General features: G+C 35.0%; 1 protein-coding gene across 1 annotated transcript; it reads right to left on the bottom strand.

Annotated features, from left to right (window-relative positions):
* Positions 1 to 722: 722 nt before the first annotated feature.
* Positions 723 to 1,649, bottom strand: LOC130462890 (uncharacterized). The gene has a single exon (XM_056831864.1). The coding sequence runs from the start codon at positions 1,647 to 1,649 to the stop codon at positions 723 to 725; it is 927 nt and encodes a 308-aa protein (XP_056687842.1).
* Between the last annotated feature and the right edge of the window lie 13,603 nt (positions 1,650 to 15,252).

Consider the following 15,252-nt stretch of genomic DNA (forward strand, 5'->3'; position numbering starts at 1 on the left):
GCATGCAGAGCATGTCAATTCATTTGATCGGGGTATTTTAACATTCCTTATTGAATGCGCGATTGAATTTGCTACAATCTTGTGCATCATTCCTGTTCCAGGATGACCGAAACGGTCATGCCATAATGTAAGCAAATTCTTGTTATCTAACTTCTTATTAGATATCATATTTATTTCAATTGGTCGTATATCCATACGATATAGCCCTGAAGAGTATGCTGGCAATTTCTCATAAATATGTTTCTTGCCACATTTTTCTGCCGTGAGGCATAAATATTCTTTTTGATCCACTGTCATTGTTTCTAAATGATATCCATTTTGACGCACATCTTTGAAACTTAAGAGATTTCTTCGAGATTTACTCGAATATAAAGCGTCATTAATAGTCAATTTTCTTCCATTTGTGAGCACAATGCAAGCTTTTCCGGATCCTTCTATTAGCTTTGCTGTCCCGGAAATTGTATTGACATTTGCTTGGTACATTGTTAGTTTTGAAAAATACTTCCTATCTTTTAAGATAGTATGTGTTGCTGCACTGTCCAGAAGACATTGGTACTTTGAATCAACTTCAGGTAGATTCATATCTTCATAAATAAATATGCAATTAGTTTAGAGAAACGATTATAATAAAATACTTTATTCATGAAAATTAGAAATTCATAACAAGGTAATCGAAAAATATATTAAAAAAAACGATACATGACATAGTTTAGATGGGGTATTTATATGTTACTATTATCCCCAAATATCAGATCATTAACACTGTCAGGGTTATCATTGAAGAAATCAGATACATCAAAGCTTGGCCCTGAGGGATTTTCCTCATCTACATAATTTGCCTCATCAACTTTTCCTTTGCCTTTTATGGAGGCTTGGTACAGATCTACCAAATGTTTTGCAGTACGGCATGTTTTCCCCCAATGGCCAGTCATGCCACATCTAAAACATGTGTCTTTCTCTTTTGAGGGGGTGTGCTTTTGATTTCCTTGTTGATGCCCTTTGTGATTATTATTTCTAGGGCCCAGATAACTCCTGCCACGACCACGACCACGGCCACGGTGGTTTCCGCGTCCTCTACCGCGGTGGTTAAATCTTCCACGTCCACCTCTATGGGCAACATTTGCCTCAGGTGGGTTTGAGCTTTCAACGGCATTCGCTTCATTGAATGCCATAGACCCAGTTGGTCTAAGATTATGGTTCTTTAACAGAAGATCATTATTCTGTTCAGCAACCAACAATAGAGAAATCAGCTCAGAATATCTCTTAAAGCCCCTCTCTCGGTATTGCTGTTGCAATAGAATATTATTCGCATGAAAGGTGGAGAGGGTTTTCTCTATCATTTGATCTTCTGTGACCGCTTGATCACAGTATCTCAGCAATGATACAATTTTGAATAACGTGGAATTATATTCACTAACACATTTAAAATCCTGGAACCTCAGATTATTCCAGTCAAATTGAGCCTTTGGCAGGAGCACCCTTTTATGGTGTCCATATCTTTCTTTAAGACTATCCCACAACTCTTTGGGATTCTCCACCATCAGATATTCAGTTTTCAGGCTATCATGTAAATGATGCCTTATGAGGACTGTGGCTTTGGCCTTTTCCTGCTCGGTGGCAGTTTTGATTTCTGTGGTGCCTGGAACCATTATATCTTTTATGGTATGATCCAGTCATTGGGCCTTTAAGTTCATCTGGGCATCAACAGTCCATTCCAGAAAATTGTGCCCAGACAATTCTAGCACATTGGATTGTCTTTTCATCAAATCTCCCATTTTAACTACAATCAAATAATCATTAAACTTAGTAATCAAGATTATAGTTAATTAATCATATTCATAATAATCAACTATTAAAATTTTATGTTTTCTTCTCTCCCTTAGTTTATTATTATGAATCCCACATAAATAAATCAAATAATTCATGGTAATGACGTTAATTAAAGGCGAAAAAAATAATGATAACATTAATAATAATATTATACATATGGTTAAAAAAATTAAAAAATGCGACAAAATGCAATTAATACATCAAAATAGAGAATGAAGTACTACAAAAATTATGCATTTTGTTCTTACTTGCCGGAAATAAACAAAAAAATGGAGGTCTTCATTTGTTGAAAATTATGAAAATCATTAATGCCATAAGAAGGACTACTAAGGCCATCATTAAAACAAAATATTGTTTTAATTTTCTTAAATCTTCCTCGAAGGTGAAGACGTGTGGAGGGTCGGGGTTGCCGGCCGGAAACATGTTGGATCGGAAAAATGGAGGAGGAAAATTAGAGGAAAAATTTGTGTGGTTTTGGATAAAAGGTAAGAAGGAGATAAGATGTTGTGTGGTGAAAATGGGACGGGTAATCCCCCTTTTATAGGGGATAAATCATGATTGTATTATACAATTTGTTACATTAAACTGGTATATTATAGTCCAAAGAGGTTAATAATTTTATTACTTACTACCAAAAAAAAATGTCAGTGTGGATTTGAAAAGAAATAATGGATATATAGAATTAAAATTGTAAAAAGATATCCCCCGGGATGCAAGCCGTAATGGTCCGAGAACTCTAGTCTGTTTAAGAGATCGTGGGTTCGAGAAACAAAAATAAAGATGTAGCTGAAAATAAAGGCTACATCGTTTTTACCAAAAAAAAATAATTTTATTTTAAGTCTAGTCTAGCTATATGCATGTAGGCATGCAAAATAATAGTATATATATGTAATGATAATGCATGGCTAATATTACTATGCATGCAGGTAGTACGTAAGAGTGCATATATACAACTATACATGAATGAGAAAAAACAACCAAGTGTCATAAATGTAGTACACAAGCATATTCTCCTTTTACCAAGTTGATCATAATACCGGTAGCAATGTGAACTCTCTTTTATGATTAAAACGGGTGTTTAGAGTTTCTGATATAGAGGATCCCAAATATGGGCAACTATAGAGCATAATCCTCAAAATATTTTGTTAAGAATATATACTACATTTTATAAAAAAAATTGAGTAACAGGTAAAAAATATACCTGAGGAAAATTGGTGCTGATAACGTGTTGTGAGGTAATAGGAAATAAGCAAAGTTTATATCTGATATGATACAAACTCTCGGTATGCAAAATGTGTTGCTTGTATTGATTTGTTACAAATGATTTACATTGGTATTTATAGTGGTGAATTCCACTATTCAATGTCTACTACCTAGTTTACCTAGAGTAGGAGGCAAGAAATTTTGCCAATTCATTAAATGCAAGGTTGGACATTCACATTTTGTAGTGTAAATGTTTGACTCTTAACAATAAGCATTATATTGTTGATGTTAACATCAATTTGATTGGAAAATATTCTATACAAACCTAAGAGAACCCATCTATTCATTTATTATCAATATATATATATATATATATAAAAAAATAATCATAGTTGTTCCGAGTATGTAACTATGGTATTCGAATTGAGGGTCCTTTCTTTGGTATGGAAGATCTTGCTTGATTGATTGTGTCAGTCCAAATATACCTGCGCAAGAGTAAGATTACTAGTCTCGGGGTGTTTCCGAGGAAATCCCCTCCGATGCCTAAGTAAGTACTAGTTTGGTTCGGATCTAGAGAGAGTTCTTTAGAGCATTGTAAGTGTGAAGGCAATAAATGAACGCACCTTGATATATGCGTCAAGGCGGCATATATATAGTGCTCGTGTAATGAATGCACCTAGGACATTTATTACTAATGGGCCTTGGGCCGCATGAATAGGGCATGGAGCCTTTGATGGGTGTTAGCTTTATGTTGTGTTTTACCAAGTGAGCTTTTGGGCAGCAGACCCAATTGGTAGTCAATTGGGCACCCAAACAATAGTTATGTGGATTTTGTTTGATTCGTTTTAACGAGAGCTTAAGAATATCAAATTTTTATACTCCGTAATTTTTACTAAAACGAAATTAAAGATATTAATGGTTAGAAATGCGTATGGACAAATCTAACATCTCTTCTCTTATTAGATTGAGTTTATAAAAAAAAAATCCTCGTGTATTAAGAGTGACTTTTAAGTGAAATAATAAAATTAAGGTCCAAAATTGTCCCCTGTCCAACTATATGACTTCTTTGTATATATCCCCGTATATTCTTATGGTCATTTATGAATTCTTATTGTCTTTACATGTGGTGGTGACCTAGTATTATTATTAATTTATTATTTTTTTGTGGATAAATTGAAAGAGATACTTTTAACTGTTTGGTTCGTATAATGGTACGAGATTGGAATCATGAATGATATCAAGATGATATGTGTTTAGAACTTGATTATTAATACCATGTTGTTCAGGTAAGGATTAGGAACGGTTGAAGAGGTTCTGCACAGATAAGAACGGTAAGACAACCTCAGAGGTGATTTGAGAATATCCTCGATGCTTAAGTCGAAAATATAGAGAATATAGAGATTATGAGATTAAGGTCAAGCGAAATAATTAGGATTACGTACCTTTCGCAATAAATGAGGTCCATATAGATAGGCATTGGTCGGGACTACAAATGGTATGGGCTATATCCTAGGACATTGACCCATTTACTTTCTCTCTACGCGTTGATCCCCTTCAACCGATAATATCCAGGTTGATAGGGAAGTTGCTTGGATTGTTCTTGTTGTTATGTCCTTCAGAAGGGTGTTACCAGCTTGCTAGTATCACACCCGTACCACTAACCCCCTTAGAGTGAGTGCAACTATTCTAGAATCGTTGCGCTTTCTCTGATAGAAAAAGAGGATCTCAACACATGAGTTTGGTTCATATCAGAAATGATTTTTTTCCTTTTATTTGATACCTATAGTAAAGGTATGAGCCAAATTCACCTTCCATTAGTGTTCTAAACCCCATACCTTGAGGTTTCATGTATGGGTTTGAAACTCTTAAAATTACCAACCAAACAAATGGTATGGTTTTAGACAATTCTAGACAGATACCTCATACCTAGAATCGCGAACCAAACACCCCTTAGAACGTTCTACACGAGATTCAATTTCAAACTGTGGATTCCTTTCGAGGTCTATGGATATTCTTATATTATACACTGCGCATTTTATTTGTAATGCATGTTATAAAATATCCTTATACACTACGCATTTTATTTGTAAGGCATGTTATAAAATATTCTTATATTTTTTTCCAAATATAGTAATATACATCTTTTGTACTACATAATATTAATTTTTTACAATTTCATTTATGAACAAGCAATCAATAATTACACTATTTTGTTTTAAAATAATACCAAAAATATTACGTGTTCCTTCTATGCGAGAATGTTTGTGGCACATTTAACTACAAAGATCACTAACTATATAACTATCCATCAACCCATCAATTACTATATACTTAAAGACAAGCAAAACTGAAAGTGACATATAGCTCAGTTGGTTAGAGTTTCCATCCCGACTATAGGTAATCCTGAGATCGATTCTCATCCCCGCCCTTGTGGATCATTCGCACCAAAAAAAAAAAGACAAGCAAACTCCTTCAAAAAAAAGACACCCAAAACAATACACGTCATCTCCTGGTGCATCCTGTATTTTTTTTAATTAAAAATATATGATATGGATATTTATATGGAAAGAATAAAAATTAATCTACATTGGGAAAAAATTACATAGAAGTCTATTAAGGCTCAAAATTTTTCCATAATTAAGTCTTAATCAATAACTATATACTAAACGACAGACCAGAAAACACGTATCATCTCCTTGTGAGTCTTTAGGTTCTTTTTTTTATTTTTTTATTTTAAAAAATGTTTATTAATAAAATTTACAAAAATGGAGAAAAAAAAATATGTTGTAGTTATCAATCCTTATTGTGGAAAGTTAATTGTAGCCCATATCTCTCATATGCATTATATAAATTATTATTTGGAAAAAAGTACTCCGTATAAATAAGGAATAATTTTCAAAAAAATTTAACAACAATTTAAACTTCTTTGTATTATATTAATTTAATAATTACTTAAAATCCTTTTGTCTTACGAAAAGTGAACGTGTTGAAGGAAATGTGTCCTTCACCCAAGGTGCATTAAGTCTAATACCAAGGTTCAGATTAATTACGAACAATTAATTCAGTGAGATCAAGTGATTGGAACAGCTAGCTGGGGCAATGCTTCCGATCAGTGAGTTCTAATATATATTAGGCTCACAGCTTACTCTTGACTGAACCTATAAGGTCACACCAATGACATTTAACAGATCACCGGATTAAATGAATCAGAAATTTATTTAATAGCTTTTCGGGAATTAGTTCGGAAAAACATAATATACGATACGACCTTGCATCGGAATCGTATATCGTATCGCAAATATTCGTAAGCTGGGCGAAATGAATAATCATATCTTACGACGGTGATTCTTCATGTACGATACGATAAATCATAGTCGTAAGGCGTTCGTCGCGAATACGAACCGCAACAGAGCTGTCGGCCCGTCGAGCCAAGCGCGCATGCGCGCAAGGCCCAACGAGCCAGCGAGCTCGCGCAGCAAGCAAGCCAGCCCGCGGCACAAGTGTGCAAGCACAATGGGACAGCAGCGAGCAAGAAAGCGAGGCCCGCGGCCCATCCCTGCTACTCGTGCATTGTGGGCTTCGGCCTGCAGTGGGCTGTGCGCATGTGGCTTCGGTGTGTGTGCGTGTGTGGCCGGTCAAGGCCTTGTATCTTGGCCGGTTACACTAATATAACTCTAGGGTTATATTCCACACACTAATCAGTTTTTCCACAACCCTAAACCTAATTCTGAAAATTATGTTGTTTCTGTTTTGCTCTCTACAAAACTGTTCTTCTCGAAAAAGAAAACACTCTTGAATATTGTCTAAGCTACGATTATCATGACGGATCTGAACGTGTCGGTGAACCAAATAGAGGACCGACAATTGGAGTTATTTGTTTGTGTTCGTTGATACTAAACTCGGGAAAACACGCTTCAAATGTAAGTATATATGCTTAATTTGTGCTTTATACATGTTTCCTGGCTTTGGGGATGTTCCGCACATGTTATATGTTTACTTGTATTCCCCTACAGTTGTATCATGAGCCTTATGTATTCAAATCATTTTTTAGCATGATTATTTGTTTTTGTATGCTGTCGAATTTTTTGGATTTTTTGTTGAATTTTTCGAATTATTATGGATTATTGGATGAATAGTATAATAAGTTCCGAATTCAAAAGGTTTCGAAATTTCGATTTTTCTGACCCTAATCTGATTGAAAACGATTTTCTAAGATCAGTTAATGGGAACAGAATTGCAAAAACAGGCCTCGGAGTATGAGTTTTTGGGCGTTTTTGTTAATTAACGAATTAAAATTAACAAATTCGGAAATTTTTTCAATTGATTGGTCGACCTAAACTACTCGTAATTGATTGAAATTTTGACCTAATGTTGTTGGGTATATTTTAAAATTATGGTAAAATTTTCGGCCATAAATGTTAATTGTTAAGTATAAACTCTAATTTCACCTTCTCCAAATTCGTAAATATTAGATCGCTAATTGATTTTTTAAATAATTTAGATCTGGAAATTTGGTTAATTGGGAAAGGGAATATAATTTCATATTAAGAGGCAGTCTTTAAAAAATATTGGATTAAAATTTTGATTAGATTCGTTAATTTTAATCAACACTTAAACCAAATTGGTAAAAATCTGAAATTTAAATGTTTAGAACGATTTAAAGTTTTAGATTCGATTATCAAAATGTTCAAATTTTTTGTTGACATTGTTCGTTCATTAAAATTTGAATATAGTTAGCCTAGATTTAATAAATTTTGCAAAATCGGATTGTTGTAAAAATTAATTAAATCGTAAAGTTGTTACTTTTTGAAAATAAAAATTGTTAATTTTGTGAAAAATAACTAAATGAAAATATGTTCGTGAAATTGATTTTTTTTTTTTAATTAGTTGGTTCGTTAGCACGAACCGAAGGCACGAACAAAAGGGGTGTGCGGTGCGTGTGGCTCGTCGTAGCCATGCGGGCTGCCTCCCCGTAGCCTAGGCACAACAACGCGGGCAGCAGCAAGCGAGTTGCGTGTTGCGTGCGCTGGCCGAGTGAGCGAGTAAGGCAGGCAAGCCTTGGCTTGCGAGCTGTGAGCAAGCAAGGGGCAAGGCTGCCTTACCCTGCGCGCAGCGTCGAGCATCACAACAACGAGCACAGCGAGCCACGAAGTAGCGATGGGCTGCGGCATTGTGTGCCATAGCTTGCGGGGCATGGGGGAGGAGCTCGTGGCCTCGTAGGCCACACAACACATGGCAGTGCACAATTTTGGCATTTTTGTTTCGTTGGGCTTTAAATTTGATATTTGCATTGAAATGGCTAACGGGATAATTAATTAATTATTTTATTTAACTTGGGCCGGGCCGTGAGTTTTATTTAATATTTAAATATTTAATTATCCGGAATAAATATTGGTTTGAGTTGGAGGCGCTTAATGAAATTAAAATGAAATAATTATTTTAATTATTTTCGTAGGTCGCTTTATTTTAATTAAATTAAATTTTAATTAGAATAAATTCTAAGGATTAATAATTTGAAATTGATTAATCTTTTAGGACGCGTTTATGTGAACATGAATTTTAAATAATTCACGTAAATACTTGCATATTTAATTGGGCCATTCGTTTTAGGATACGAATGGATGAATGCATAGAATGTATATTTTATGTAATGCAAGTACTCCAAGTGACTAGTATGGCCAATCTAGGATAGTTAAATACAATATGCGAACCGTTTTATCTTTGAATGTAAAGTTTTAAATATGGTCTGTGTTAGGTTATGATACATATGACAATTCATAAATCATGCGGAAAAAACCATAAAGCCAGGAAAGCATATTATTTACACATAATCATTTAGCATAGTTTAGATGCATACTCTTTGTTGCGTGCCTTCCCTAGCTGCGCCCGAACCGAACAAGAACAAGTCTTTAGGACTCCAAGTGTCGTCCCTCCGTAGATAGTCCACAGTGTTAGGTTATGATTCATATGACAAAACATAAATCATGCGGAAAAACCATAAAGCCAGGAAAGCATATTATATTCACAAAATCATTTAGCATAGTATTGATGCATACATGTTGTAGCGTGCCTTCCCTAGCTGCGCCCGAACCGAACAAGAACAAGTCTTTAGGACTCCAAATGTCGTCCCTCCGTAGATAGTCCACAGTACGTCCGGATCCGCCTCAAGTTAGACCAACTAGAATCGCCCTTAAGGTTGCTAGGATTTTCGGCTAGTGTTTGCAAGTGTATGGCTAATTTTATTTCAAAAACTTACCCTTTGAATACTTCAATCGTTCGTACAAATAATGACCCTAGGCCCTTATTTATAGAGGTATGGAAAAGGAACTGGAATCCTATTAGGATACTAATTAGTTAAACTAGAATCCTAGTAGGACTCTAATTAATTAATATTTATCCTTTTAGGATTAGGAATTTAATCATCAAACAAATTCTATACAATTTAGGTTTCGTATGTGAACACAAACTTTACACGAGCATGACCTACGAGCGTGCAGGCCATGCCCGCGCACAGCCCACACGGCTGCTCGGCCCACGCGAGCCGCAAGCCCACGCGAGCAGCAGCACAGCTCGCAGCCCATTGCTGCGCGCGCTGCGCGCGCTGCCACGGCCTGCTGGGCCTGGCCTTGCGCTGGGCCTGGCGTGGCCTTGGCTGTTTGTGTGGCGCGCTTGGCTTGCTGGGCGATGGCCTGGCTTCGTGCTGGGCCTTCGTCCGGCAGGCCTCGTCCGATGCTTATACGTACGATACGCTTCCGATTAAATTCCCGGTTCCGGAATTCATTTCCGATACGAACAATATTTAATATTTCCGATTCCGGAATTAATTTCCTTTTCGAACAAATATTTAATATTTCCGTTTCCGGAACTATTTTCCGATTCCGATAATATTTCCGATTCTGACAATATTTCCGTTTCCGGCAATATTTCCGATTCCGGCAATATTTCCATTTCCGATAATATTTTCCGATACGTACCATGTTTCCGTTTCCGGCAACATCTACGACTTGGATAATATTTATATTTCCGATACGATCCATATTTCCGTTTCCGGCAATATCATCGTTTCCGGAATATTCATTTCTTGCTTGTGACGATCTTAGCTCCCACTGAAACAAAGATCCGTCGATTCCGAATATCCATAGATGGAGTATTTAATGCCATTAAATACTTGATCCGTTTACGTACTAATTGTGTGACCCTACGGGTTCAGTCAAGAGTAAGCTGTGGATTAATATCATTAATTCCACTTGAACTGAAGCGGCCTCTAGCTAGGCATTCAACTCACTTGATCTCACTGAATTATTAACTTGTTAATTAATACTGAACCGCATTTATTAGACTTAACATAGAATGCATACTTGGACCAAGGGCATTATTTCCTTCAGTCTCCCACTTGTCCTTAGGGACAAGTGTGCATTTCCTAATTCCTTTGTCGCTCGATGCTTGCTCTTGAACATAAGGTAAGAGTTGTCATCCTTATTATGTCCAGAGGTGTTTCTCGGTTTCAGAGTTCAACTGATCAAATAAACAGATAATCATAGCCTATGATTCATCCGAGCACGGCCATGCATTTCACAGTTTCTAGCTCTCCGAGTGGCCTTGTACAACTTTTAAGCATCTCATCCCGATTTATGGGAGGACAATCCCAATCTTGCGATCTTGAGATTAGACTTCGTTTGATAGGTGATTACCTGAGCGTTGCCTTTATAGCCTCCTTTTACGGTGCGACGGTTGGTCAACGTCAAAGTAACCAGTTCTCAAACAAGTAATCTCAAATCACTCAGGTATTGAGGATTTAGTGTCTAATAAAATTAATGAAATTTACTTATGACAGATTCTCATCTCTTACAGTAAAGTTTCATAGGTCTGTCCGATACTAGTCTTCCCAAAGTAAGTATCTATGCAAATGATTATGACATTGCCATGTACACATAGGTCAAGAAACAGAACTACTAGTCATCTTGCATTCTAGTCGTCTAACGTTTTCTATGCGTCCAATTTTATAGAAAACTCCGACTAGGGACCATTTTCAACCTTTGACATTCAAGTTCACTTGATAGACATTTCTTAGTCACAGGACTGGTCCTGACAGTCTATCTTGAATATTTCGTCAAATTGAAGGGACTCATCATTTAATACTAAACCAAGATTAAATGGAATATGAAAATACATTTCATATATGATAAATGTTCAACCCCAATGTTTTACAACCATGGGACTCAAACCCATCTTTAAAACAGTTCATGGAATTTCAAAGCTATGCTAGATTTCCAGTGCTACAATGTGAGTGTTGCTTCTCACTTGTTGCATAGGTTTAGTTATCATGCTTTGCCAATCTTAATATCCCTTTCATCGAATGTTTTTCGAGATAAGATGATAAGATCTTTTGAGTTTGTTTATTATGTGATCTAGTCTTTCTTACTTCGATAGTGGTTCTACGTATTTTGCAATGAAGAACCATCAAGTTAGCAGACATGTGATCCACCCAAGTTCAATGAAGAACTCTCTGTTTTATTGCTTCTTAGGCAATAAGTACTTTTACTTCAACTGTATAAGTTGCTAGTGATGCTTTGTTTGGATCTACTTATCCAAGCAGTTTACAGATATGTGGAAGACTCTCCAACTATATCTTAGAACATAGAAATTATTATTTTAATTTCCCACGCAACAACTCATGGTCTTCAATCCATGTTGCCATTTCAAAACACGATGCTCTTTAGCTCGTCCTTGTCAATGGTTAACTCCAAAGGGTCTTGCTTGATCCTTTGCCAGTGTTTATGCGTGTAGCATCAATATTTAGCATATCTTTATTTCCTTGAATCAAGAACTATTCCTATGTACCTTTTCAAGTACTATAAGTGTTCTTGATCTCAATCTAGTTGATCTTCACTTAGATTAATAGAGATTGGTATATGTTCGTCATGCCTAAAGTCATACGATACGTTTTTGGCGATCCTCATATCATATCATACATGATAAATTCTTTTGCAGAATAATTCCCAATTGAATTCTATTCATGTAACTTTAGCTCATTCAATTTCAGCAGATACTGAATCCAGCTAAATTCTTTGACATATAATATAGGTTTAAGAATCTCATTTAGACTCTTTGATGTTTAACTTAGTAAATGCTTATACATAGTTCAAACATCCTTTACTTAGATTTATTCATATGGGTCGAATATCTCCAATGGAGTCTTTCGTGTTTGATTTAGTAAATTCCATTACTTAATCTAAAACAATATTATAAGATCTTTGTAACCAGATCTTAATACCCAGTATGTACTAAGTTTCGCCATGGTCTGTCATTGATGAATAATTTCAAATCTAAGTCATTAGCATTTGAATGTTATTTCACAATAGAGAGATATGTGTGTGATACACATAGGACCAATTAAGTTTTTATGTACTCCCACTAAATTTCTTATATATCTATAAGAATCATGTATATTTTATGAAACTAAAATGCTTATTAGCTTCACTTAAAATACAGTTCTAATTCCCAATTGCTTGCTTAAATCTGTACTTAGATTTTATAAGCTAGCTTTCCTTTTGGATCCACAAATTCTATGACATACCATGTACATAGTTTATTCCAACATTTGATTGAGGAATACGTTTTGTCATCCAATTGCTATATGTACCAATATGCAATCATTGCTTGAATATAGACTTGAGCATTACGATTATGCATGAGGTTTCAACACAATCCACACCGTGAATTTGCTTGTAACTTTTAGCAACTAATCTAGCTTTGTGTGTGAACACAATTCAATGTTTGATGGTTTTTATCATTTAAAACAAACTTGCAACCAATAGGTGTGAAACTATTCTTGTAAATCAACAAAATTTCAATTTTGTCATCAAAACATTGAGTATGTTTTATGGCCTCTAACCATTTAAAACATTTGAGTCTATATATGGCCTCTAACCATTTTAGGGAATCTGGGTTTCGTCATAGCTTTCTTACAGGTCACAAACTCATTAATCTACATGATAATAGTTTGACTGTAAGTTGTAGGTTTCTTCACTATCTAATAGAAGAATTGCATAGTTTCAGTGACCTGAACTCCATGTTTCTTCACTATCTAATAGAAGAATCTCATAGTTTCAGTGTTTTGAATTCTATGCCTACTTGGGTATAGAACATGAAACAATAGAATATCAATAGCCACTTGAAAGTCTTTTGAATATTCTGTTCTCCTTGAAGCACTTGTAAAGTCTTCTAAGAGATGTCTATTCTTTAAAAGCCACTTCTAAAGTCCTTAAAGAATACGTGTTCGGATTTTCTAAAGAACTTCGAAAAGCCTCCAGATTGTCCGTTTTATGTTTGTTGTTCGCCTCGAAAACTTTCGAGGTCTATTTTCTCCCACTTGTCATTTTGGAAACGAATCTCCAAAAGGACATTATTTCGAGCAAACAAACATTATGTTCTCAAAAATTCGTGGTAGAAACAATACCCTTGTGTCTCATTTGAATAAATCACAATGAAACATATATCTATACTTGGGCCTTAGTTTGTCGAATGACAAACACTAAGCTCCCACTGAGTTTTGCAACTCTCTAGATATATTTTATGAAAAGTTATTCTGAAATTACTTTTCAATAGCTTTGACGAATTTGGTTTAGTTTGGTGGTAGTTGAGCATTTTGTTTTAGAAATTATAGGAAAAGTCTTTATGATTCATCATTAATCGAATCAAGTACTAATTGACTTCGATTATTCCAGCTAAGATATGCCATATCTTATGGAGCTCGATCGTGAAATTACAACACACAATCATTGATGATCATTTTTGGTCTCAAGTAATCATTAACATGATCTATCCTAGATCTTTATGATTTCTTGCCATGTGGATTTTTATACTTTTGAATCTTTGAACTAGCCAAACAGATTCAAACTTATATCACATTTGAGTAAATAAACCTATATTCACTCAAGTCCATGTGAAATAATAAAGTCATAAAATCTTTCTTTAGCTTTGAACTCTATTGTTTAGGCGTTCTAACAATAGTTCATATTCTTTGTTACTTTCAACAAGTAAGACTAGCTTGTCTTGAATGATCTAGAAATCAATCAACTTTCAAAAGTCCATCAAAACAGAGCTTTTGAATGTTTACTTGTTGACATGGTCTAAGTAACAATGCCAAAGATTAGTGGAACACAAATCAAGGGGTTGATTTGAACCTAGTAAAGTTCTTATTATTAAAGAGTTGTTTGTTTTAATCAAGCATATTGACTCAACCCGTAATTGACCATTTTATTCAAATAAACAAACAAACAAGCATTATTTTTGTTCTTCTGAATGTGAGTCTTTCTGTGTTTGAAGCAGAAATTTAGGTATGCTGATTATGGAACAAAATAGCCATTAAGTTCCAGCCTTGAAAGGACTTAAAACAAACTAGATGACCCTACAACTGATGTAGCATTGCCATGCTTCATTTCCCACTTGTAGGTCATTAGTGTAGCCTAGCTTCCATTGTTTGAGTTATTACCGAAGTAAGAACCTCAAGCGGTATATGATACCAAGGAAGTTTGATTGCTAGGTCACTTCTCTTTAAACATAAACTTATAGGTAGAAACGGAATCGTAAATTCCTTTCATTTGTTCCTTGTTTTCCTATTTCTTGTACCCTTTCTTATAGTCTTAAGAATTGAATTCTTTAGTGTTGACTTTTATACTTTGTTAGACATGTCCAATGTCACTCCAACAAGGTTCTTACCATTTAATTTATGTTGAATATTCTGTTTCAACTAGATGATCTTACCAGAAGCTTCTAAAGTTCTCTAAGCATCAATCTATTCGAATTTCTAGGGACTAGACTCATTCGAGAATTAAATGGACAAAGATATTAGGTTGTTAACCATTGGTAAAGTTGAGTGTTTAAACTCAATGCTTTATGATCTCAAAACTACCTTGTATTTTGAATTCACAAGCACCAATCGGTTTGCCATTCGATTTTGATACTCGAAAACAACCATAAAAGTCATTAAAAGAAACGTACATTTAAATTGCTCATTTTCTCTCATTTCCGTGAATCGTTCTTGGATTCACTACCAATCGAGAAAATTAACTGTTACCTTTCTAAAAGGATTTATTGCAGTGCAAGATATTTAATTATAAATAATAATTAAAACATACATTGAAGCATGCAAAGTCTAAACATTTATCATGAGTAATAACTTGAAAATTAAAGCAATCATGCAATTTAAACAAGTCA

The sequence above is a fragment of the Spinacia oleracea genome, chromosome 6 (genome assembly GCF_020520425.1).
Source record: "Spinacia oleracea cultivar Varoflay chromosome 6, BTI_SOV_V1, whole genome shotgun sequence".
Taxonomy (NCBI): Eukaryota; Viridiplantae; Streptophyta; class Magnoliopsida; order Caryophyllales; family Amaranthaceae; genus Spinacia; species Spinacia oleracea.

What these genes read in the sequence shown, in the direction of transcription:
- LOC130462890 (XM_056831864.1), bottom strand. Translation starts at nt 1,649, where the DNA reads ATGGTTCCAGGCACCACAGAAATCAAAACTGCCACCGAGCAGGAAAAG.